At 53.3% G+C, this 26860-nt stretch overlaps 1 protein-coding gene across 2 annotated transcripts in view; it reads right to left on the bottom strand.

The window, feature by feature from the left end:
* ITPR3 (inositol 1,4,5-trisphosphate receptor type 3) overlaps positions 1 to 24669 on the bottom strand; it is a 66913-nt gene extending 42244 nt beyond the window's left edge. Inside the window, exons 1-2 of one of the 2 annotated variants that reach the window (XM_028508447.2) lie at positions 24231 to 24669; positions 8587 to 8657 (exon numbers count right to left, since the gene is read on the bottom strand). In XM_028508447.2, coding sequence (XP_028364248.1) covers positions 8587 to 8657; positions 24231 to 24319 — 160 coding nt within the window. In that variant the 5' untranslated portion in view covers positions 24320 to 24669. The remainder of the gene's footprint in view (positions 1 to 8586; positions 8658 to 24230) is intronic. The other variant, XM_036023961.1, reaches the window with a different exon arrangement.
* Between the last annotated feature and the right edge of the window lie 2191 nt (positions 24670 to 26860).

The raw sequence follows: 26860 nt of genomic DNA, 5'->3' as shown, positions 1-26860 counted from the left end.
TACACTGTAGTTTTGCTTATTTTACTGTATATAAATATATAGAGACATATAGAGAGAGAGGAGGGGGACCATGTCATACGCTGCTTTCCTTTTATGTCTTTCCCTGTCACACTTAGGGCACAACGCTGGCCCTACCACCTCCCCCAGCTCCAGGCTCACTCAGCCCCTGGACCCCGCCCCACTTTATATTATATAAATATGGATATGGGTAGACTGCGTTACTTTTGGATTCCACTTCATAATATTAAAGGAGCCAGCTCTGGGCCTGACAGCCGCTCTTCTTGTGTCTGCCGCCCTCGGCAGGCTCAGAGGGGCAGGGCTGAGTGGAGCCCAAGACTGTGTCCCCAGCCCCAGGACCAGGGCTCAGGGGCATCTGCCACATGAACACAGGAATCCAGAATGACTCCCTCACAACAGCAACAAAAATATAAGAATGGAGCACAGAACGACTCCCTCATGTGCGATGAGGGGCTTGAACTTAGCCTTGAAGGGAGGAAAAGGATAAAGCGAGTGGAGGAGAAGGCAAGAGAGGGTGGAGAGGTGGTGAGACGCGCAGCCTCAATCAGGTCTTCTCGCTGAGGCTGAGGGGAGCAGCTGTCAGGCCCACAGGGAGCCTGGAGCCTGGAGCCTGGAGCCAGCGGCGGCCCACAGGCCCTGGCGATCCGAGCTCCCTGGTCTCCCACAGCCCACCCCCCTGCACTCCCGGCCCAGACCAGACAAAAGGAGGAAAGATAGATGACGCCCCGGGTTGCTCAGCTGACCTAGGAAACACATACGCAGGTCACCACTTCATGGAACAATGTGGGGCTTGTTACATGCCATCATGACACGGAAAACAACTTGACAACCGGATTTTTCAAACAGATGTTACTTGAAGACTTCTTAAAGAACTGGTGAGACAGTAAGGAACCATCCAGCCAGGACAGAAGATCAAAGGGGAAACCAGGGAGATACACCCCTAAGCTACTTTCACCCTGAGAGTATTTGCTGACTCCAGAAGACATTAATTTTTATTAGGACAGCTTCACCAGTGACAGGGACAGAAATCTGAGCCTACACCCACAGAAGGTGGGAAATCCTCCCCTCAGAACAGTCCCTTCAGCCCTGCTGGAACCCCCGGGTGGTGCAAAACCCCAGACTTGAGCTTGGCTTTGATGGTCTTGAACCGGGGGTGCCCCTAGGAATCTGGCAGCACGCCCTCTCTGGAAGAGGGTACTTCCTGCCACTCCACAATCACGCAGTACCAATGTTTCAAATGCAGCAAGTCTGCAGTCAAAGACAACCAGAGAACTAGATGCCACAAGAGAGAACAAACTCACAACACAGACACCAGAACCAGACGTGAAGAGACATCAGACAGACATTGGTAAACCAGAAATGCCTACTCTGCTTAAATCAATTAAAAAAAAAAAAAAAAAAACATTTGAGGATCCCTGGAGAGAATAGGAAACTACACAGAGTGACACAGCAGACTGAAAAAGAACCAGATGGGATTTCTATAAATAAAAAACTTCAATAACCAAATCTAAAACTCACTGAACGTATTTAACAACATAGACAGAGCTTAAGAAAGAATTAATAAAATGCTAACAACCCTTACTATGGTTGATGCATTCTAATTCTATTCTACCCAATTTTTTAAAAGATGGTTGAGCCCCGCCAGAGGGACTTTGCAGCCCAACAGTGCGCTGCGCCGGAAGCCGTGTCTGAAAGAAACACATCGCACCGGGATCTCACAAGAGCACTGAAGCCAGATGTGATCCCTCCCTGCTCCTGACTCCTCTCTAGCTCTCTTGGAAACTCACTAGCTTGTCCAATTCATCTTTTCCTCTCACATACCCCTCCCTTAAAGCCCTACCCACAAACGTGTCAGAAAATGCTTGTTGAGTGGATAAATAATTAGAGCCCTCTGAAATGTTTGTGGACCAGCCCACACACATCTCCATGCTTTTACTGTGCTGTGCTTTTTACCCAAAAGCAGCCGTGTCAGAACCGCACAGGGGCCAGATCTTCCTTCTCACCAAACCGCAGGGCAGCGGCAGAGAGGAGGGCTGAGCCCACACAAGAGCCCAGCATCAAAGGCCAGGAGAAAAGTCTGGGCCCAGGGGCTCCTATGGCAAAGACTGTGCATGCTGGAGGGCACATGCCCGTGGGTGAGAGGGGCACCTGGCTTGCAAGGCTACAGACAAGAGGATCTTCATTTACTAAAGAAAATCAAGTGCCATGCCCTGAAACTGACTAAGGTAGCGAATACTCCAAAAGCCACTGCTGCTACTGCATAAATCATCTGGCAGGAAGTCCTAGGTCCTGGGAGGGGTGAGGGGGGGTGGTTGGCAGATCTGGGTGAGGCCTGGGAACACGCATTTAAAGGCATTACCCCCACCCCACCCCCCCCAAAACACAAAATGGTTCTGATATTCAGGAAAGTTTGAAAAGCACCAATAGGAGCTTTCAAGACCAGAACAGCACAGAGAATGCAGTTCCACAGTCACAATAATGTGTAAGCCTGTACAAATCATGCAAACAGCAGTTTTTAATTTTTTCACCATTTAGACTCCACTTATAGAACAAGACAACCAGGCTCCAGGGTGGTTATGGAAGAGAACGTGAAGCTTATTCTGTCTCGATGCCATAAAACTGAGTGTGTGTGCAGCAGTGACAGGAAGGAGACAAGGGCAGCATGCTTGTGGAGTGCACAGAATGAGAAACAGGTGAACTATGACACTCGGGTCTACAGAGGTGACAGTGGAGATGCTACAACAGCAACGGTGGCTGTTGGGAGGGCAGGGGAAAGAAGAGTGGAGGAGCAGGCCAAGGGAGCAAAGTTCTGGAATAATCCGAACACGTGGAGACCCGGACACAGCTGGCAGAAGAAACAGTGGAAAGAGCCCAGGGGAACTGCTCCCCCAGCTGCCGCACTGCCCGAGGGCTGCAAAAACCATGCAGCCCCGGCAGGGGCAACTGGCGGGCTCGCTCGATATCACTGGGGCTCCCACCCTCGGACTCAGCAGCCTCCTTTCTAAGAGCACACCTGCATTCGTACAAAATGACGCAGGACAAGGGTCCTCCATGCAGCACTGGCAGGAACGATAAAGATTAGCAATAGCCCAGGTGTCCCTCAGAGGGGCAGGTTACGTCTCACGGCACCGCCAGGTAGGGGAATGCTCTGGGGCTGTGAGAGCTCGGCCAGGAAGAGATGCGGGTGCAGCACGTGCAAGCCTGAGGCCCTCATGCTACCGGGAAGACGCCAGTCACAGAAGGGCAAATACTGCATGATTCTGCTCACATGACGTTCGTAGAAGAGTACAGTTCATAGAGGTGACAAGTAGGATGGTGGGTGCCAGGGCAGGGGTGGAGGGAACAGACAGGGAGTTACTACTTCATGGATACGGAGTTTCAGTTTTATGGAGATGGGTGGTGGTGACGGCTGCGCAGCAAGGAGAATGTGCTTAATGCCACTCAACTGTACACTTAAAAATGGTCAAGATGGTACTTTATATTAAGAATATTTACCACAATTCTAAAAAGGAACATTTTTTAAATGCTTAAAACTATAATCGATAGGAATACTAGTTTCAATTTGTCCAAGATGTGGAACAAAAATGAGTTCTTAAAGGAAAAAAAAGAGGAGGAGCTCTGACCAGGTGGCTCAGGTGGCTGTGGGTTCAATCCCCGGTCAGGGCACATACCTAGGTTGTGGGTTCAATTCCCAGTCAGGGCATGTACGGGAGGCAACCGATCAATGTTTCTTTCTCTCTCTCCCCCACCCTCTCTAAAATCAGTAAATACATCCCCAGGTGAGGGTTAAAAAAAATACAGACGTGCAGTCCTGCGAGGACCATGCATTAAGCCCAGTGAGACCTGTGTCGAACTTCTGACCTACCACAAAGCAATAAATTGTGTAAAAAAAAAAAAAGAGGAAGAGTTCAAGATTTCTATATGCAAATATAGAAATCTCTCCAATAGAACACATGCATAGTTCATAAAGTAAAAACAGCAAAGAATAGAACAGTGCACACAGAATGCTACCTCTGTGTAAGGAGAGAGGGACCATCTGACTACACGTTTGTATTTGCATAAAGGACCACTGGGGGACACAGGAGAAACCAAGGGAAGTGGTTACCTGAAGGGACAATAGAGAGGGAGCAGACTCTTTACCTATATTTGCATGATGTTTTGAGGTTTTAACTGTATGAATAAATTGCCTAGCCAGATTTTCTGACATGGTTGTCCCAGGAGACAGGACAGGAGGGAGGCGAGTGAGGCTGGGGTGGGGCACCATTGCTTCCATCTCCATCCCAGAACTGGTCTTTGTGTTACTTTCATAAAAGGGGGTGGGGGGAAGCCCTGACCGGCGTGGCTCAGTTGCTTGGGCATCATGCCAAAAAGCAAAAGGTTGCTGGTTCAGTTCCTGGTCAGGGCACAAGCCTGGGTTGCCAGTTGAGGCAACTGATGGATGTTTGTCTCTCACATCAATGTTTCTCTTCCTCTCTTTCTCCCTCCCTTCCCCTTTCTCTAAAAATAAAAATTTTTAAAAATTTTAATGGAAAAAAGATGAAGAACAAATTTTAAGTGGCCAATAAACATATGAAAAGATGCTCCATCTCACTAGCAGTCAGAGGAATAGAAATTAAAACCACAGTCAGATGGCGCTTCACACCCAGAGGGCTGGAAGAAGCACAAGCGGGACAAAGGAGAGTGAGCGAGTGGAGGCGGAGCAAGCGGCCAAAGCCACTTAGCTGTCAGGCTTCGGGGTGAGGGAGGCAGCGGGCAGGGTGAGGGGTGAGTGGACACAGCCCGCATGGAAGGCAGCAGGGCCGTTCCTCCCACCCAGGACCCCCCACCCGCAGACGCGTGAGCCCGAGAGGATACACACACGTTCGCGGACACTCAATCGCCGCAGCAGAGTGGACAATGACCAAAACTGGAAATGAGCTGAGTGGCCATCAGTAGGAGAACCGATAAATGGATTGTAGTTTGCTCATCAGTGGAATATTATTACATAACAACTAAACAGATAAACTAGAACCACACTCCTCAACACAGATAAACCTCAAAAAGAGTACAAAATGAAAAAGTGAGGAAAGACTGGACAGACGGCTACCTTTATCATTCAGCGGTGTAAAAGCAGAAAGCAGTCCCCATAACAGTCTAGGACACAGCCCTATGTATTATCAGCAAAAGCAGAAAACAGGCCGCTGAGTGACGCACCGGTGTCTGAGAGGGTTTGCCTGCGGAGAGGGAGGGCGGGGAGAGGGTCAGGGGGACGACACAGAAGGTTTAGGCCATTGGCACGACGGTTATATTTTTAAAGGTGCAAAGATCTGAAATAAACATGGTTAAAAGAATTTGATAGAGCACAGTGGTAGGTACATAGGTATGTGTTATTTTTCTCTTTTGTGTCGAGTTGATGTCTTAATAAATAATAATACAAATACCAATAAACCAGGCTTGGAAGGTGGACAGGTAGACCAGAGGCATAAGGATGCGGCAGGGCGGGGGGGACCCCTGCACAGGGAGGCCACCTCATCAACCCCTCCCCAGCACTCACCCCCACCAGTCTAGGAGGGCAAGTGACCCCTGCACATTTTTCTGGTCTTGCTGTAGCTGAGGCTGTGAGCTCGGACTTCCCCTAGGTAGAGGCGGAGGTGCGGGTCACCTGAGGCCCCAGCCTGGAGTCGGACAAAAAGAAAGGGCTCATGGGAGGAACATACCCAGACCCTGGGCCAGCCAGCAGCGCACAATTCAGAGTAGCCACAACCCCAAGACCCCGGCAGCAAACCAGAGGTCCAGGAGCCTAGGCTGGATTCGGGTGCTCTGCACACTGGGACACCAGCAGCCTGGGCCTCCCAGGGCTCTGCAGGCTCTGGAAAGAATTCCCAGAACGTGCTGGGGCTTGGGACAGCCTTGAAAGATGGCTAGCACTGAAACCACAAACAAGGCGCCAATTAGGGGCAGATGGAGGCTGGGTGGGGGCTTCCCTCAGCAGGAAAAGGAGAGTCAGCCTAGAACTGCTGGAGGGCAATGAGGGAAGAGGGACAGCCCACAGTCCCAACAATGGCCAGGCCACCCCAGGGTGGCCTTGCAACACAGCCGTTCCTGACCACCTCTAGCCAACTTCTTAAATGCCTGCCACCGCCCCACGTCCTTGCTGGGACCTCCCCAGGGCCCCAGGAGTCAGGGGACAAAGAGAGCAGCTTTTGTCTCTCCACCTTTCTCTTCTCTGGGCTTCAGTGTCAAAACTGAAGAGGCTGGATTCCATCTCTCGTCCCAAGTTCTAATGCTCCAACTTGGACCCACCAGCCAGGAGGAACCTCTGCCTGCTTCCCTCCAGCACCACAGGCCAGGGTCTGGGGCTGAGACGCAGGAGGAGGCAGGAGACTGAGTCAGGGAGCTGGCTGGGCCCAATGCGTTGGTGCCGCTTCTGGACTGTAGGAAGGGCCCTGCTCACAGACTTTGGGAAAAGGGAGAGGAAGAGAAAGGCAGGAGCAGGAAGGAGTGATAGGAGAAGGGCAGGGAGTCAAAGAAGCATTTCTCCTGCTAAGCGGCATTTTCGTCATCAGAAACTGACCCCAACCTCTATCCACTGAAACCAAAGGGGAAATCCTCCTGTGCCACATCAACTTCTGTCACCAGCTGTCACACCACAAAGTTGACTGCACACACATTCTCCTCTCAGCTCCAGTCCGTCTCTGACCTGGGGGGAGTTCACCCTCAGGGCCCTCACCACTCTCTCCCTTACTAAGTTCTTCCCCAGATTTACCTAAGACCCTCAGCTGGAGAGGGCATCTGCCCCCTCCAGCGGCAGCTTCAAAGCCCTCCTGATTCTGGCTGCAGGAGACTCCCGAGCCCCTGCTCTATCCACTCATAACCTTCAGGACCCAGGGGCAGTGTGGTCAGAGTCACACCTCAAGCCACAGGCTTTCACCAGTACCCCTTAGCCCGCCAAGCCTGGGCCCAGTGCCTTTTGGGCTCAACCAGGGACTCTGGTGGGTCATGTCTACAGGACCCAGAGCAGCCAGGCCTGAGAGAGGTGGCACAGGCAGAGGCAGCAGCCAGAGGAGTGGCTAGGACATGATGTTATTCCTCACATGTGCACTGGGCACTCACTACGTGGCAGACACTGCAGATAAAACAGTGAATAAAACAGACAGAAATCCCTGCCCTGGTGGAGCTGACATTCTAGTGGAGGAGACAGATGATAAACAAATCATTAAAATACATGGAGTATGTCAGATTCATGCTATGGAGAAAAAAAAAGCAGAGAAAGGAGATTGGGAAGGAGGACCAATTTTATACTGAGTGGTCAGAGAATGCCCCACTGAGGATATGAGACCTGACGCTGCAGAGGGCATGAGCCACGTGGGTATTTGGGTAAGAACCTTGCAGGCAGAGGGAATAGCAGGTGCAAAGGTGCAGAGGTGGGGGCATGCCTGGTACACGTGAGGAACAGCAGAGGCTGGTGTGACTGGAAGAAATAAGAGCAACGAGGGGGAGAGGACGCAGGCAGAGGGGTCTATGGTGGTGAGAAAAGTCCAGTGCCACAGGCAGTTCCTACATATCCAGGCATGCCCCTAAGTAAGACCCCCCCAAGCAAAGAGCTCCCACTCACAGGCCCACGTTGGAAGCAGGAGCTGAAGGGAAGACATGGGAACCCTCTGCAGGTTGGAAGGAACCCCCTCCCAATCTTCTCTGCACTACAGTGGACGGGCAAGGCCCAAGGCAGACAGCCAAGGATGCCACAGGATTACCCTGAATCCTGCATGCCCCGCCCCAGCATCCCTCCCCAGGACAATTGCAGCTAATCTCTCCCCAGAGGAGAAGCCACGTGGGCAGATGAGGCGGCCGTGGCCTGGCATGTTCCTACCTGCTCCCACCCTGCCCTTCATGCCCAGGATGCATCTGTCTGGCTGTCTCCGCCTCACAGATACTCACAAGAACACCTTACCCTGGCTGGGCACAGTGACAGCAGGATTTCTTTTTATCCTCACAAGGGCCCTAGGGCCTTCGGGGCGGAGCTCAGGAGCCCACTGACCACCAAGCACACAGAGGCCTAGAGGGAAGGCAGCGCCCAGGGTCACTCAGCAGGGCAGGGTCTGGGCTCCACAAGCTCCTTGGGGCAGGAGTCATCCACACCACAGGGAGCTGAGGACATAGCCAGGGTCAGGAGAAGGGACCTGGAGACTATCAGGTCCAATGAGATGAGGAGACTCAGCACAGAGAAGAGCTCTCGCCCTGGGCCTCCTAACGCCTGGGGAAATTCGCTCTCCCTCCCCTTTTCCCCCAGAAAACGCCCAGCCAAGCAGACAAAGAAAGCCCTGTGGCTGGTGGGGAGCTGGAGGTGGAGGGGCAGACCTCGCCAAGAGTGGGTGTGCTCTGAGAAGCGGGCGTGGCCCCGGAAAGAGAAGAAGTGGCAAGGCGGAGAGGGCAGCAGTACAGGCCCTGGGGCTCCTCAGACAGCAGCGGGAGGCCTCAGGCAGCCTCCTCTGACCGGCAGTAGGGGCTGAATAAGGCTGAATGACTCAGTCCCAGGTCCCTGACTCGGCAGCCTGGGAGGCGAGTTTGCAGCAGGGGTAGAGGTCTTACCTCGAAACTTCTTGGGAGGGTTGTCCAGGTCCCCAGCCGCAGGCTCCACCACACAGCGGTCATCCACCAGCCTGGGGGACAAGGCAGCTGGGTCAATGGGAGAAAAGAAGCCCATCTCCCCACAGCATCCCTCCCTCAGTGCAGGGGATTCCAGGGCACCAGGGAGGCCTCCAAAGAAACCTCTCCATCACAGACAACCCCTCACCAGCAAGTCATTCTCTTTCCTGGTGAAAAGGCAAGATCTCTTGGAGTGGGGGTGGGAGAGCCCCCAGGAAAAAGCACAGAGACACACGCAGCCCCTCTACCCCCGCTGGAGCTAGAGCTGCTCTGTGAGGTCTGCTGCCAGTCCAGGCTGTCACACTCTGGGGTGCAACTCTTGCCATAACCTGGACACCCTGGTTTCCAGATCTGAAAGGGCAGTGGGCGATGCAGGAGGGAGAGAGAAAGGAACCAAGAGAGATGAAGACAAAATCAGAAAGAGAAACAGAGAACAAGGGAGGGAGGGAGGGAGAGACAGAGAGAGAAGGAAAAGACAAAAAGAGAGAAAAAGATAAAGACAAGAAACAGAGGCAGAGAGAGACCAGAGGCAGATGGACAGATGAGACACCACACTAGGGGGACAAGCCTTTGGGTCTCAAAGACAGGACAACAGACCTCGTACTTTCCCAACCTCAGTCAGGCCCCGTTTCACACCCTCTCCTTTACCCGCTTACAGCCATGGCTGGGGTCAATCCCGACTCTCTGGAGGACACCCACCCACACACCCATTCATCCATTCGCTTCTACATTTAATAGTCTTCAATGCCACCCCAGCCTCAAGAATAAAGTAATGATGATAACCCACCATTTCAAAGGCCAGCTCTATCTCAGCACCTCACAACTGGTACCTCTGAATTCTCAACAACTTCCCCACAAGACTTGCCCCATTTCACAGAGGAGGAAACCGGGTTTGAACGTTGAATATGCAGAATGGGCATGGTATAAACCTCTGTGTACTTTAGGGCCAGGTACTACAAATCATGTTTATTTTTCTGGATACTGTGTGGGACCTGGGTACTGTGTGGGGAAGTCACAGTGAGAGGGCGGCTTGCACTGGAAGGACACTCTAGGTGTCCCTCCCTGTCCCCAGCCTCCAGCATGGGCTCAGCCCTTGGCTCTCGCCCCTTCTCCATCTGAACTTACACCCTTGGTCATTTCAGCCACACTTATGGGTTCCAGGCACCACTCACACTCACTGATGACTCCCCACAACCCCGGCCCCCACCCGCTCCTCTTTCCCTAAGTCCAGACTTGGAAATCTCACTGCCTACTTTGCGTCTCCACTTGGACATCCACGGGCATCGCAAGCTAGGTAGTTCCACACTGAGCCCCCTGGTCTTCCACCTAAACGTGCTCCTCTTAAAGTCCTCCCCATCCCGGCCCGTCCTTCCTTCCTCACTTGAGCCAAGAACCGAGGGCCAGTCCTTGGCTCCTATCTTCCACCCGCACCCACTGTCAGGAAGCCCTGTGGGCTCTGCAAGATATGTGCATAACCTGACCTCTTCTCACTGTCACCACCACCACATCCAGGCCCCCACCAGCCCTCACCTGGATTTCTGTAACTGCCCCTTCCTTGGTCTCCTGCTGCATCCTCTCACCTCCCCCCCTCCCCAGCCTGTTCCCCACCCAGCTGCAGAGGGATCCCTTTAAAAGGTAGGTCAAGGAAGGACTTCCGGCCAAGATGGAGGCATAGGTAGACACACTGTGCCTCCTCACACAACCAAAATAAGGACAACAAAAATTTAGAAATGAAAAAACCAGTACTGACAGAAAATTGAACTATATGGAAGTCTGACAACCAAGGAGTTAAAATAGACACACTCATCCAGACCGATAAACCTGGCGAAACTGGGAAGCAAGACAGACCATGTAACCCAGGGCTCCAGCGTGGGGGAAATAAAGCCTCAAAAACACCAACTGAAAACATCTGTGGGGGATGAGGTGCCGGGAGAGACTCCCAGCCTCACAAGAGAGTTTGCTGGAGAGACCCACGGGGTCCTAGAATGTACACAAGCCAACCCACCTGGGAATCAGCACCAGAAGGGCCCAGTTTGCTTGGGGGTAGCGGCAGAAGAGACTGAAATCCAGCAGAGAGCTGAGCAAGCGCCATTGTTCCCTCTCAGACCCCTTCCCCACATACAGTGTCACAACCCAGTGACATGGGTTGCCCCGCCCCAGTGAACACCTAAGGATCCGCCCATTATATGTAACAGGTGTGACAAGACAAAAAAAGAGGCCAAATGAAAGAACAGATCAAAGCTCCAGAAAAAATACAATTAAGTGATGAAGAGATAGCCAACCTATCAGATGCACAGTTCAAAGCACTGCTGATCAGGATGCTCACAGAATTGGCTGAATCTGGTCGCAAGTTAGGTGAAAAAAATGAAGGCTATGCTAAGTGAAATAAAGGGAAATGCACAGGGAACCAACAGTGATGGGAAGCAAACTGGGACTCAAACCAATGGAGTGGACCAGAAGGAAGAAAGAAACACCCAACCAGAACAGAATGAAGAAACAACAATTCAAAAAAATAAGGACAGGCTTAGGAACATCCAGGACATCTTTAAATGTTCCAAAATCCAAATATAGGGGTACTAGAAGGAGAAAAGGAAGAGCAACAAGTGGAAAAGTTATTTGAACAAATAATAAAGGAGAATTTCCCCAATCTGGCAAAGGAATTAGACTTCCAGGAAGTCCAGGAAGCTCAGAGAGTCCCAAAGAAGTTGGACCAAGGAGGAACACACCAAGGCACATTATAATTACCTTAGCGAAGATTAAAATGAAGGAGAATATCCTAGAAGCAGCAAGAGAAGAGGAGACAGTCACCTACAAAGAAGTTCCCATCAGACTGTCAGCAGATTTCTCAAAAGAGATCTTGCAGGCAAGAAGGGGCTGGAAAGAAGTATTCCAAGTCATGAAAGGCAAGGACCTACATCCAAGATTGCTCTATCCAGCAAAGCTTTCATTTAGAATCGGAAGGGCAGATAAAGTGCTTCTCAGATAAGGTCAAGTTAAAGGACTTCATCATCACCAAGCCCTTATTATATGAAATGTTAAAGGGACTTATCTAAGAAAAAGGAGATAAAAAACATGTATAGTAAAATGCAGCAAACTCACAATTATTAACAACCACACCTAAAACAAAAACAAGCTAAGCAAACAACTAGAACAGGAACAGAACCATAGAAATAGAGATCACATGGAGGGTTAGCAACAGGGGAGTGGGAGGAGGAGAGAAGGGGAAAAGGTGCAGAGAATAAGTAGCATAGATGGTAGGTAGAAAATAGACAGGGGGAAGGTAAGAATAGTATGGGAAATGTAGAAGCTAAAGAACTTGTAAGTATGACACATGGACATGAAGTAAAGGAGGGGAATGTGGGTGGGAGAGGGTGTGCAGGGTAGAGGGGAGTGGAGGGGGGAAATGGGACAACTGTAATAACATAATCAATATAATATATATATTTTTAAAAGGTAGGTCAAAATCAGGGCAGTCCTCTGCTCAGAACTCTAGACCCACTCATCTCAGAATAAAGCCAAGAATTCACAATGGCCTGAAAGACCCCTCCCACCTCTCTGACTTCATCCCCTCCTGCTTCCCATTTGCCCTCCCTGCTCCAGCCACAGCCCTCCTCCAGGCCCCTCAAACTTTCCCAGACATCTGGCACTGCCTCTTCCCTCTGCCTGAAACCCACTGCCCCCAGGTAACCTGCTGGCTCCCTCCCTCACATCCTTCACAGCTTGGCTCAAATGGCCCTGCACGCCCTCCCTTCCCATCCTTTTTAAAATTGTAAATGGCTCTTTTCTATGCTCCTCATCCACCTCCCTGCCTCACTGTTCTCCACAGCATTCATCACCATGGACCTGCTATATGCAGTACTTACTTATTTTGGTTACTGTCACCCCAGCCTCATACATGAGGGTGGAACGTACATGAGGACAAGGATGTGCCCATTTTGCTCCTTTCCATACCCCAGCATCTAGACCACTGCCCGGCAGGGACCAGGTACACATGAAGTACACACAGAGTGAATTAATTTGTTTTACTAGCTGCTGAGGGAAGTACATAAAAAGCAAAAAAATAGGGTCCTTGACTCAGGGAGTTTAAATCTTATTAGGAAGACAAGTCACATACTCAGAAAAGTTAATGATAGAAGGAATAATGCATAGGTGCCAACTGGTGGGACCAGCTGTGGACTTTGTGGGAATTCGGGGAAGGAAGAGGTCAGAGCCTGGCCAATCAGTGAAGGTATGAAAAAACAGGCAGGAACTGTGCAGAGCCTTGAATAATTCATAGAATTTCTTGTTAAGACATTAGTGAATCAGATTAGCTGGTTGTCTCTTAGCAAAGCCCTGAGGGGAGGGGACATAGGAAGATAAACTTTGGTGGGGGAGGGGAAAGAGCGCTGGCCAGGGCCTGGGACCTGGCACTGCCAGGGGTGCTGAGTGGCCCCAGGGAAGAATGGAGAGGCTGGGGTGGCACCCCACAGCCCCCATCTTGACCAGTGCACGAGCCTTGTGGAGGTCCCTCCCAGAGACTCCCTGTCAGAGAACCCCATCCTCACCATGGACCCTCTCCTCCCCTGGGAGCTCCCTGTCTGGCTCACATATGCCCTGAAAAAAGACATACAAATTCAGATGCTCAGCTTGCTTTTTGTAATCTCCCTGGCACAAATCCACCTGGCCATTATGTGGGTGTACATCTGTCCCCACCCACTCTGGCATAGCTTCTGAAGCCCTGATGTCTCCAACTCAGCCCCTCCCCAGAGCCCAGGGGTCTAGAACGCATTTTGGGAGTACATGCCGAAGCCATTTAGAGAAGGGGAGGGACTGGGCAGGAGAAGAATCTCAAACAAGGTTGGGAACATCCCAAACCTGCACAGAAATGGTCTGTAAGAGGGACCAAGCCGAGAAGCAAGCCATGTGGGGACTCCCTAAGGCATCAGGAAAACAAGGTCAGCAGGTGGGACTTTCAGAGGTTCCTCCCAGCTCTGACATTCCACACTCCAGCCTTCACTCCTTCCCGTGTGGGTCCCAGACTCACAGAATCAACATGGCCTGGGAACTCTGGACTACTGCTCTGCACCCCTTCCCAGGAACCTCTAAGGGTGGCACCTTGCACTCCTCATCTTTTCATTTTTCATTCGATACTTAGGGCAGCCCCCGACCTAGCCTGCAGGCAAAAAAATGCCACCGTCTGCAACAGGTTGAGAAAGTCCCAAAAGTCCCCAAGCACCCCAGCAGGGCCTCCTCCCCTCCACCCCTCACTAGGGCTGAGGCTTCCTATGGAGGTGCTATTGGGTGGTGCGCGGTGGAGGGGGTAGAGTGGGCCAGAAGGGTGTCGCGTGAAGCCATTTAACTAGTAAGCAGGAAAGTCCTTATCAGATGGGCTGCAGAGAGCCCTGAGTGTGGCCGGAGGCCCGTGCCGGGGACACCAGACGGGTATGTTTTTGAAGAAGAGCTGATTCAGAGTGCAAGGCGGACCCAAATGCAGGGAGCAGCTTCGTGGGAGTCGCTGTGCACGAGGTCTCCACCAGGCCCCGCCCCCTAACACACACTAGCGCGCGCAGAGGCCTCCGAGTCCCGCCCTCGCCCCAGCCCCCTACAACCGAGCGAAACTCGCCGCCAGACAGCCTGCCTCTGACTGCAAGTTGCAGCCAGGACGCTGGGCCTCCGCCCGGCGCGCGCCCAGGCGGGCGATGCGCCCGTCTGCGCTCGCGCTTTCCTTCCCTCCCGCCCTCGGCTGGCTACCGAGGGCCGCCTTGAGGGGCCCCTCCCCATTCTGGTGGCACCCGATTTCACAGGGGCATTTGTGTTTATTAAACGAGTTCGTCACAGGTGTCGGGCTTCCCGTACGCACTTAGCGCTGTGATCAGAGACGAGCTCTCTAGGGGGAGGAGACCCCGTCGCTCCATCATCCCACTCCGGAGCGCTGCACTGAAAGTCCTGGGAAGGGCCTACTCCCACCCTCCGCCAGCCCACTGATCAAATTGTCCCACCTGCCCGCAGAAGCCCGGTCCAGTCTGGCCAGTTTCAAGGCTGCACTTAAAGTTCCTGCAGAGATCCAGGCCCATTCCTACCACAGATATTGCCCCTCATCTAAAGACAGGCAGGTGGCACCCCAGCCTCAATCATGTTAGAAAAACTGTTCCTCCGAGTGCAGAACACATTCTAATTTAGAAGTCATTTTTACATCTAATACCTCATGGCATTCTTACCATTCTTACCACCATCCAGTGTGAGGTTCACAGAGAAGAGGGCCCCCAGGCCACATACACAACTCAGGCCCCCATTCATTCATTAAAACCTCACTGGGAGCAGATTATGCACTGGGTGTGGTCCTTACACTCAAGAAGCTCTTACCCACCAAGTCAGTGCCCTGAAGACCGGAGCCACATCCCACACCTTTGCACTGCCCCCACCCCTTGCAGGACCCTCAGAGCTGGTTGACAATTCTGTTCTACAAAAGCATGAAGGAGGGCACCGTCCCCAGAACGCGCATGGGGCGAGAGGAAGGTAGATGTATGCAGGGACCTAGGTGGCCCCATTCTGCCCGAGGTGGACTTTGAGATCCAGGTAGGAGCCATGGAAAAGGCAGTGGGGCGGGTCAGTGCTAACTGGAAAGATTAGATAAGGAGGAGGAAGGAATAGCTAGGAGTGGGGTGGGGGGTTGTCCCAGAGGCCTGAATCAAAGCCCTGCCTGCCAAGGCCCTGACCAAACAACCACTGGAGGAGGAATTACAGACTGGGCAAAGGCCTGAGGGACCCTAGACAGCCCCTCTCCAATCCAGCTCAGAGCCTGAGGCATGGAGGGGCACTGAGTAGTGCAGGCCACACGACAAGCAAAGGGAACAGCCAGCTCCAGACCCCAGGTCTCTTGACTGTCAGTCCAGGGCACTGGCCACCACCCCCAGGTCTAGGCCAGAGCCAAGGAAGGCCACTCCTTCTGCAGGCACTGTCAGAATACTGGGATTGGCTGGTGGTGGATGAGGAGTCTTGGGGGCCCCTTCTCCGGATACCCAAAGTCACACCCATAGGTGGGAGTGGGGAGGAATGTTGGGTCAGGAGCTCAGGTTCACTGGCTACGGTCCCTGGCTCATCAGAGAAAAGAAACTGAAGTCTATCGCCCTGCACAAACATCCATTTACTTAACCGCTACTATCTTGCTTTACTGAGGATCCACCCTGTGCCCCCCTGACTGTATGTGCAACTTCAACACAAGCATGCCTCAGCCCTTCAAAGCGCTTAAGCCTAGAAAGGACAGAAAGCCACCCGTGCAGAGAACCCCAAGAGTCTTGCCAGTGAGGAACAGAGGTAGCACAAATGACTAAAGTTTGCCCAATAGAAATAAAGTTCCCTGGCTAGTATGCAAGTCTTCGGGGTGCTGCTTCCACTTGAGGCCAGATTTCTGACTCGTGGGCTCTGGCAAGTTCTGGGGTCTCAACAGGGCTGCTGGGAGTGTGGAAACACCTATCTGTTAGGCGAAGGAGAAGAGGGACAGGGAGCTGCAGAGACAAGAGGGAAAGCTGAGACAGAGAAGGGGTGCAGCAAGTAGCCATCCAGCCAGCCCCCCAACTCTGCCCCCTCACACAATAGCCTCTGGGCCAGGGCCTTTCTGTCTCCTGCTCTCCACTAGCAGGAACCGGACTCAGCCAGTCCCGGTAGACTGGGGCGTGCCCCGTCCAACTCCAGACCTCCACAGAGCTCTCGGCGACAGGCAGCAAAGCAGCCCCGACAAACCCAGAATGTGAGACAGTCTACAGCACAACCAGCCTGTCTCAGGAAGTCGGTATCTTGGTAGGGGAAAAAAGAGGTGGGGCCCTGGTCGGGTGGCTCAATTGGTTGGAACGTTGTCCCCATCCACCAAAAGGTTGCGGGTTCGATCCTGATCAGGTCACTAGGTTACCATGTTCCATCGGTTGGCGCATTCAGATAGCAAACGATCGATTTTTTTTTCTCTCACATCGATGTTTCTCTCTTTCTCTCTCTCTCCCTTTCTCTCTCTCTAAAGTCAACAAACATGTCCTCAGGTGATGATTAAAAAAAAAAGAGGTGACGGTCAGTACACTCTTTTAGATGAAAGGAGATTTACGAGGCATAAGAGTTAAACGTAACATGTAGACCTTGACCGGACCCAGAATTAAAGGAACCAGGGGTCAAAGACAGAGGACGAGGGGGCACATCTGCCCGTGGACTGCACATGGGTGCTGTTAGGGAGTTATGGATTGCTGGGACAACATAAATAGGAACGAACAACAATAAAAAAACGAAGTGGGATTATATCCTCATTTCTTAGGGATATACAGTGAAGTATTTAGAGGTGAAAACATGCAATGTGTGTGATTTACCATAAAATACTTCAGCAAAAAAGAGATGCAGCAAACATGCCAAATTATAGACAATTTTTATTTTTAAGTCTAAGATGTGAGTATACAGGGGTTCTAAATTGTCCTTTCTATCCTCTGGCTCAAAGAATATTGCAGTGGACTGAGCACTGGCCTGAGAACTGGGTTCAACCCCCCAGCAAGGCACATGCCTGGGTTGCAGGCCAGGGCTCACAGCCGAGAGGCAACTGAGGCAACTGACCAATGTTTCTCTCCCTCTCTTTCTCCTTCCCTTTCCCTCTCTCTAAAAATAAATTAAAATCATTTAAAAAATAGATTGTTCTCACTCCTTTTCTTGAATTATATTCATGCCTCAAGGCTGGTGGTGAGGAGCCAAAGTGACAGTGAAGGCCCAAGCCACCAACTGTAAAAGCTCTGTGAGTTCTGCCCATTGCCAGCAGCAGCATCCCTTGCGACCCAGACTTAACTCTCCTTCCGGTGACCTGTATCACCCATTTGTAGAACCGCCTCCCGGAGGAGAAGGCTCTCGCTCAGGCTGAAGTGAGGGGCGATGGCTGGCTGGCTGGCAGTGATTTGCAAACCAAACGTGCACAGGTGTCACCCAGAGCACCTGCAGCTGCCCCAGGCTGAGATTTGTGATCCCTGCCTCTCCCAGCTCTGCCCACCTGCCAGCCAAAAAAATACCTTACACACCTTCACGGCCCACTGTAATCATTCTACTCCCCCACTCGGTCCCCTGCAAGAAGTTGCTCTGGCCTGTCTGCCCAAGCGGGCACCGCTCTGCAGTGTCTTCACCCAGCCCAGCCCACACCCTGGGCTCACTGCGGTGTCAAGGCCCAGCCTCATTTCTGCACCCACGGCCCTGGGTGTAAAGGCCCTAAGCCTTCACTCTAAAGACGCCTGCTCTGTGACCCTGCTCACCTAGCCTCACTACGGCAGGGGTCCTCACTGTGGGTAAAATGCTGGGTACCGTTGCCACTCCTGGCATGACCAGCATGACACCTTCAGGGTGTCAGGGCTCAGGGCTCACATGTGATGAGCTTACTGGAGATTTGGGCTCGGCTCTCCTCCCCTTCCACCGGGCCTTCTTCCCACCCTCTCTCACAGCCCTGGTCCCTGAGAGGAACCCCCAGCTCCACAGGGGATGAAGTAGGGAGAGCAGGCCCAGGGGTGGACCACAGGGACTCCAGACATGGGCTCCTCATCCCACCCCCAATCCCAGGCGTTTGCCCACCCACCCCACAGCCCAACTGCACTGAGCCAGGATGGGATGTGGGCTCAGGAAGTCAGAGCAGGGCAGCGTGAGCAAGAGGCCAACAGCGGCGTTGCTTAGGCCAAGGAGTCGTACAGGCCTGGGTCCCTAAAGCCCCACGGTGGAAATGGGCCTGATTTTGTCCTGCGAGGCCCCTCCCCGCCACAGCCACCACACCCAACCTCCAGGGCAGAAGCTGGTCTTACTCTCCACACCCCCAGTACAAGATTCTCAAACTTGAGACGTGAAGCGAGTCACACCCCACCCCGAGTTACACCCCGTGAGCACAGAGCCCCCATTTCCACACCCTACCACCAGAGACAGCCTCTGGGGTAAGGGATGTGCCTTCCCTTCAGTCTCAGAATTCCACTTCTAGGAATTTATCCCGAGAGAACACTTGGACAAGTGTTCTGGCATGTTTGGACTGAGATGTTCAGGGCTGACTGTCTGTAATGGCAAAAACTGAGAAGCAACCTGATGGGGCACTCAAGATTGGGAAATTTTAGTTTAAGTTAATAGTTAATAAGCCTAGTAGTCAATGCATGTGAAAAGCTGTTGATTCAAGAACTGCAAGCACGGCCCACCCTGACTCCAGGAGACCACAGCGATCCAGGTGGGGTCCGAGCCAGTCCACCGCCCAGGACATGGATGAAGAAAATCTCCGGTCAACAGCTGAAGGGATGTCAGGGAAACTGCTGGGCTGCAGCTTTTATCTGATTAACCTCTTTCCCGAATCCCAAATCTCTTACCTATGCTTTTTTCCCTTGAATTCCAAACCCTTTTCCTACACTTTTCTTCTCCTTATAAAAAGGGTTGGTTTAAAATGGAATTTAAGACAGTCCGTTAGCGAACAAACCCGCCATTTTCACAGATCTCCAGCCATCTGAATAAAGCGCCCACAGAGACTGAATCCCTGTCTCTGCTTATTGGTTCTGGTGGTGACAGGCCAACTTTCCTGGCTTCAGACCTCAATGCCCAACACTCAGTTACTTAAATAAATTCAGGTTCATCATACCACGGGATGCCATGCAGCCCTAATGATGGTGTGCTGGCTGGGAAAACACACCTTAATGTGTCCCCAGAAAGACAGGTATGAAGACCTATGTGCCGTTTCATATCATTTTGTAACTGTTTATTTGTGTAGGGGAAAAGGCTGGGTCCATATACAGAATGTGAACATCAGACGCAGTGGTATTATTACAGATAATTTTTGAGTTTTTCAGATTTACTCCATGGAGCATATATTACATTTTCATCAGAAAACATAGGTATTTTCAAAAAACTCGTTGCATGGATTGGCCCGGCTGAGGCCAAGCCCCCCTTGCCTTAGTGCACAGGACAGGGTAAATCATCTCGTTCCAGTGAAATCACCGTTACGTGAAAGCCAAGGACAGGTCTGGCATCTGCCCCATAGGAATGTGGTCTGCTGCGGAGGGCGGTGCCCCCAATTGGAATTACGTGGTCTCGGAGACAGAAGGCTCAAAGGGCTCTTAAGGACCATCTCCCCACTGTGCAGACTAGAACAGGCTGGAACTCTGGCACGGTTACTACCAATCCCCTGGTGACTAGAACAGTGCCCCAACACATAGTAGGTGCTCAATACATGTTTGCTGAATGACTTAATGAAGTCTGATGAAGGCTAAGAGATGGATTCTTTGGACCAAGAGGCAGGCACACCCAACATGTAGACTTCCTCACAGCCTGTAGCCTAGGGGGGGCCTCAGATTAGGGATCCCAGCCTCTGGTAAGCATTAAAACCACCTGAGGAGACTTTAACAATCCAACCCTCACACCCCAGCCCTGGAAGTGGCAATATAGTTGGTGTGAAATGGGACTTGGGAGCCGGACTTTTTCTAAATACCCCCAGGGGATTCTCAGATGCAAACAAAGCACCACAGAGGACATCCAGGCTGAAGGAAACACACTCTGAGAAAGCAGAGCCTTACCGAAATCACCCAGAGCTAGTGAAAAAGGGCAGGAGAGCCATGCCCTTGGGCTCCAGACTCAAGGGTCCCAACACTGCTGACCTGGGGCTTTCTCCACATTTGCTGAGGTTTTCTCACACTGAGTCAATGAGCCCTGAAAAGACTATGAATGAGGTGTTCACACTGCCCTGTCCTCTGCAGCCCTGCTCAGCTCCTGCAGACCCATGTCCATGGCTTTTATGCAGTCAGCCCATCTCATAGTCCGTCTTCCCCTTTTCCAGCTGCCTCCCATTCTCCCAGCACCATTGTCTTTTCCAAAGAACCCTGCCTCCTCCACATTTTCTGGGTCCTGACCTCCAGTGCCAACCCTCCTGGGGAAGTGGAACAGGCTACAAGGCGGACAGGGAGCCCCAAGTGGGGACCCTTATGACCCTACTCCCTGTGATCATCTGGCCCTGGTGACACAGGTCCAGGAGCCCTGAGAGCCTCCAAATTGTGCTCCAGCACCCAGGTGTGGGTACGCAGAGGCACTGTGACAAGTGTTGGGAGCTCAGCCTCAAGAACAGTTCACCTGCACCCCCCTGTGGTCTGCGGGCCACACCTCGGAGCAATCAAATGAGGTCTTCAAGGCCTTCAGATGTTACGACTCCAAGGGGCCCATACTGCACACTCAGGGCCAGTTCCCCGCAGCCACTGACCAGAAGCCATGTTAAATCCTTCACCTTCACCAGCCCCAGTCAGCCTCTCCAGCCCCGGTGTCTGCTGCCACACCAGGGGTGAGGAGGGAGACAGTGGCCCTGGCCATGCCCTCCTGCCCGGAACAGGCCTGGGCCTGCTTTCCCCTCCCAGCCAAGGCCCTGACGGAGTATCCACTCCCCAGACCCCTCCCATGCTCCCTCCTGAGAGTTAATGTACAGTTTTCACTGGAAGCTCTAATTATCCAAGCAGATCTAACTGGCTTCCTCCACTTGACCCTGCAGAGTCTGGCTGCAATCTGAAGGCTGCCCCAAACTACCTCATGTAACACTTCCCCCCTTCTCATCTCCCAGCGGAGCCAGCCCCTCTCCCCTCCAAGGCCACCCCATCTCCAAAAAATTCATCTCATCTAGCCCTTCGTGGGCACCTCTTGGACATCAAGCAGTGGGCTGGCCTGGGAACTAGTCAAATCGGCCTCCAGGGTTCACAGACATGGGCGCCCACAGGCAGAGTGGAGGGAAAAGGGGGCCAGAGCTGAGGGCAGAGGCAGAAAGGTCCTGGTGAGGATGGAGCAGACTCACTTTAGTGCGCTTCTCACACTGTAAGGCACCAAATCTCCTGGTGACCAGCATGCGGATTGTGATTTAGCAGGACAGGCAGAGGTCTGAGATTCTGTTTTTCTAACAAGCTTCTAGGTGATGCTGATGCAGCTTGACCAAGGAGTAGATTGAGTAGCAATGACTTACAGTGCTTACAAATATTCATTTATTGACGCCAAGTTCCAAGAACGTGAGACACACAGCTCCCTCATCAGACACGCGTCCCCGGTGCCCAGCACAGTGCCTGTGGGCATGCTGAGTGGACAAACGGTGTAATTTATCAGTTAATCCTGGCAAAGTGCCCAGCATTAGGTGACCTGACAAAGAAACCTCCAACTAATTGCAAAATAAAACAATTAACATCAGACAGAAGTTTGTACAAAGCAGTGCAAAGCACAGAGGAAAAAGGGGTAATTCTACTGGTTTGGGGCAGAGGAGATGGGTCTCTCAAGAGGCCACTTTGCACTAGATCTTAGAGGGTGGGTCAGATTTACCCATGTGGAGACTTGCTGAAGGTGGGGCCACACAGAACAAAGGTAAAGAGACCACGGGGTAGGTTCCAGGTCCTGGGAGCAGTGTGGTACACCTCTGGGAAGGCCTGAGGGGTAAGTGAATAAAGCCAGAAAACTAGGTTGGTGCTAGCATATGCTGGTGCTGGAATGCCAGGCCGGGAAGGTGGGCATCCATCAGTAGAAAGTTGGGAGTTATAGGAGGTGTTTGCAGAGGGTACCTGCGCCCTAGAGTACAGGGGCTCTTGCAAGTCACCAGGCCCTGCCCAAGCTCAAAGTGGACCGGAGAAAGCAGGCTCCTAGACAGGAAGGACCAAGGCAAGAGGGAACTATTAGGAAGCAACGGAGAATCCCTTGTAAGGGGAAGAAACCTGCAGGGAGGGCAGAAGATGATTCTGCTAGATCTCAGAGGTATTTAAAAACACCCACTGTATGCCTTGCCCGGGTGGCTCAGTTAGTTGGAATGTCATCCCATACACCGAAAGGTTGTGGGTTTGATTCCCAGTCAGAACATATACCTAGGTTTCTGGTCTGATGCCTGTCGGGACATGTATGGGAGGCAACCAATTGATATCTCTCTCTCTCTCTCATATCTCTCTCTCCCCCCCCCACCCTCTTCCTCTTTCCTCTCTCTCTAAAATCAATGGACATATCCTCAAGTGAGGATTAAAAAAAAAATCACCCACTGGGTGCTCAGCCCTGAGCCAGGCCCAAAGCAAAAGAGAAGATGGAATATGGGCATTTCCCCAAAGCCTCCAGTGCTTTTTAGACACTAGGATGAGGACTTCCATCTGCCCCATGCCCCCGACAGCCCCCACCCTCTCCCCTCCTCTTAGCACTAGCAGGGGTGTTTCCTGTGTGCCTACCAAGGGGCAGGCCTTGGCCTCAATCAGCAGTGCTGACCTGAGGGGCAACCTGGTCATTGCAGGGGGCTGGGAGGCACAGGCCCAGGTGTGCCTCCATCCTCATTCTCAGGGGAACTGAGCAAAAGAAGTCAGACCTAGAGAGGGAGGGGACCGAGAGAGTCCGGGAGTGTGCTGAGATAAGGAGAGCAGGATCTGCGGGAACTCCTAGTCGGTTCCCTGCCAACAGAGCCAGCCCTCCAACCCCTCGGTCCTGTTTGACTCCCTTTGCTACTGGACTGAAGCTAAACTCCCAACAACCCCGGGAGACACCAAGGTGGCCAGGTGACTCCCACCCCCCAGCTCAGGGTGAACAAGGCCAGGCCCGGGGAGCCAGTGGGCTGAGGTGCTATGGCTGTCCTCCAAAGCCCCCAGAGAGGAGGCACCTGGTAGCTGGCTGGTGTCCAGAGAAGCAGGGTTAGCAAAGGAGAGTGGGTTTATCCTAAAGGGGAGCTGGGGGTGGTGGGGAGCATGCGACAACACAGGTCTCCTGACTAAAAATGGGACAAAGGTAGGAGACCCTGACCTAGGGCCTGGCGGGAGAGGGGGAGAATACATTCCTCCACCCCACCCCCACCCCCGACTCACCCAACTGCTCTCTGCAGTGACTCCTTCCCTCTGCCTACTTCTCCCTCCCTTGGCCTGCTTCAGGCCTGACCCTCTCCGGGGCGCTTGAATTGATTTCTTGCTTATCCATCCCAGACCCTGGGGGGTGGCAGTCAGGACTAATTAATATTTGTAAAGTGCTCCAGAGATCCTGGGACCAGGGACCCAGGGGCGCCAGATGAGCTGCGCAGGAAATTGACAGGGAGAGGCGGAGAGAGGGGGGCAGCCGGCCTCTACGCCTGGAAGGGGAGGACCGAGAAGACACTCCTACTGAAGGGGGCAGGGCAGGAGAGAGCTACGAAGAAAAGGTACGATTTCTCAAAGGTGCAATAGGTCCCGAAGTAGAGAATTACAGGCTCCAGGCAGAGCCCCCCACCCCCACAGTCCCGCCTTACGCCCAGGGCCAGTCACGTCCAGCGCCAGTCACGTCCAGCCCGGATGCCTTTCCCCAACTCAGGCCCCAGGCACCCACCAGCCCCCACCCCAGGACCACCTGCAGAGGAAGTTTCTCCGCCCTGTCAGAGAAGCTGCGAGCGCTCGAGGGTGGGTGGAGGCTTCACGCAGGATGGCGCCTCCTGCCAACTCCGGCAGGGCACTGACTCCTACCTGGGCAAACATTTAACTTCCTTTCTCTAAAAGCAGGAGGCGAGTCGTTCCCCTGCTCTTTGAAGCTGGGGACGTCCGGGGGGTTTGTCGGAGGCCGGAGGCAGGACGCAGGCAACTGGCACTAGGGCCAGCCGCGCCACCTCCCCGTCCGTGGCCCCTCGAACTCACCCCAAAGTGCTGATGAAGCCATTGACAGAGCCCTCGGCGTACAGAGAGACGATGTCGCCTATGTGGAGAAAGCTGGACATCTCGCTCATGGCTGCGGCCCTCGGGGTAGCCGAAGCAGTGCGAGGGGCCCAAGGGCGCGAGGCGAGGCTCTGCGTGGAGGGCAGAGATGACCAGCAGGGAGGGGAACGGCGCGTCCCCACCTAGGAGCAGGGAGCTCCGCGCGGCCGGGGCGGGCTAGCGGCCACCGGAGCGGAAGGCGGCGCGGCGTGGCCGGGAGCCGGCGGTGGCGTCCGGGTGAGGAGGTGCCGGGTCTTGGCGCGCCCGCCGACTGCCCGCCCGCCCGCCGACCGGCCGGCGCGTACCTGCGCCGTAGAAGGAGCAGGAAGTCTGGGGCCGCCACACACACACATGCAAATCCCGCCCGGGAGGCGGGGAAACCACACCCCGGACCCCCCCCCCCCACCGCGGCCCGCCCCCGACACCCACGTGCGCCGGCCGGCCTCCCGCGCCCTGCACCCCTCGGATCGGCGAAACTCCGAGGCGTGTTGGCTTCCAGCAGCGTCTCCGGGATGATCTTCAGCTCCAGAAAGTCCCCAAACAGACTCGCGGAACCGCCACCTCTCGAGACCCAGCCTTTGCCGGGGCAGCCCGCCCTCTCGGTTCCCTGGACCATCTACTTTTCCGTCCTCAGGTCACTGAGAGCCAGTGTGGGCGCCCGGGGAAAGGGCAGCCAGTCCGCCCTCGAGCCGACACTGGAGGACCCGGGAGAGCGCCCTGGCTGCGGCCGCCCCGCTCCCCGCCCGGCCACCTCGCCGTCTTTGCACCCAGCAGAGTGCCGTCTCGCACCCAGAGGCGCTCTCATTCCTTCGCAAATTGGGATTCATTTTTCTCAACGTGAACAGCCTTTTCATTGCACAATAGAAAGTGCTCGGGCTTGGAGGGGAAATGAAGCAATGGGGTGGGTTTTGTTTTTTCTCTCCGCATTCCTGTGTACAAAGAGATCCAACTTCCGAATCAGTTCAGCCGCTCCCTCCCGAGAAGTTGGCTCCAAAACTCTTGGCTCTTTCCGACTTCTTTAAAAAAGGAGGAGGCGGGGGAGAAAGCTACCTTCGCTAGTTAATAGCGCACCTCGCCAACAATGACAAGGCCGCTGCTGGCCTCTAAAAGTGGCCCGCCGCGCTGTCGCCGCCAAACTCGCTCATGAAGTCCTACCTTCAGACTCACAGTCCCAGCTCGCCTACTCTCTGACCAGTTCTCGGGTGCTCGGGTGTTTGCTTCCTAGTACATTTATTGAAGTCGTGGCATGGAGTGCCCACTGCCACCCGCATTCCATCACACTTCCTTCTGAACCACCTCCTCCTCACCCGACTTCCTGGCAAAGGGGAGGCTTGTCCCTGGGAGAAAGGGAGGAGGGGACTGAAAAACTGAAGGAAGAAGAGGGGGGGCGGGGGGGGGGGCTGAGGCGGCTAAGAGCAGAGAGAAGGCTGCTGACTCAGGGGGAGGGCGAGAAGAGTCCCTGGGTGTTGGGGCGGGAAGGACACCTCCAGGATTGCTAGTTCGGTGTTTCACAGCTTTTCTCCAGGATCCGCAGGAACAAAGAAGTTTAACATCAGACCAGTCCATACCTTCATCTGTGTATAAGCAAAACAATAGTTTCTCAGAACAATAGTTACCCTTATGACCTGTGATACACTCTGATATTTTCTGTTCTAGTTCAGTGTTTTTGTTTTTTAACAGCGACTGTGACCCACTAAATTGCTTCTTCAAATGTACCAAATGGGTTGCAAACTGCAGTTTGGAAAACCCCACCCTGCCAAGAAGAAACGACCAAAGCCCACAGAAGGAGCGCCAACCTCAAGGTCACAGGGCAGCGAGTTCACAGCAACTGGAACCCAAAGACCAGTCCCTGAGTCCTAGCCTTCTGTGTATTCCCCTCTCCACAACCTGGCACTGCACTAAACTGCAGTTGTCGACTCCTGGAGCCCTCTGGGAAGAGCCAGCCCCTGGAACAAGCTCACTGGCTTCCGGAAGTCAGGCCTCCACTGACTTCCCTGCAATAAAAACATATGCATTCATTCCATAAGCACATATTGGGGCCAGGCCTCTGCTGGGCACCAGGCTGTGATCAAGCTGCCAGCCCCAGCCCGATTTTCTTTTCCTCTTCCCCAGGCAGTGAAAAGGAAGAGGGGCATTCTGACAACACTCTCTCCAATGGCTGCACTCAGGACACATGCCTTTCTTGCTCCAGCCACATCCAGGAATCATGCCCTTCCTCTCCCAGTTCTTAAAAGATGGTTCTAGAATCCAGCAAGATCTCTCAGCCAGGAAGAGGTCAGGCCTATCTCACCCAAAGACATACATGCCCTGACTGGTGTGGCTCAGTGGGTTGGGCGTCATCCCACAAAGCGAAACTTCACTGGTTCTATTCCCCGTCAGGGCACATACCTGGGCTGCAGGCCAGGCCCCCAGTTGGGGGTGTGCAAGAGGCAACACACTGATGTTTCTCTTCCTCTCCTCCCTTCCTTCCCTTCCCTCTAAAAATAAGTAAATAAAATCTTTTTTTAAAGAAAGCACATGCAACCACTTCTCCCTCCACCCTCCCCTGGGAGCACTCTGAACCTCTGTCCCTC

The sequence above is a fragment of the Phyllostomus discolor genome, chromosome 4 (assembly GCF_004126475.2).
Source record: "Phyllostomus discolor isolate MPI-MPIP mPhyDis1 chromosome 4, mPhyDis1.pri.v3, whole genome shotgun sequence".
NCBI lineage: Eukaryota > Metazoa > Chordata > Mammalia > Chiroptera > Phyllostomidae > Phyllostomus > Phyllostomus discolor.
Note: the sequence above shows the minus strand (reverse complement) of the source record. Positions and strands in the feature narration are given on the sequence as shown.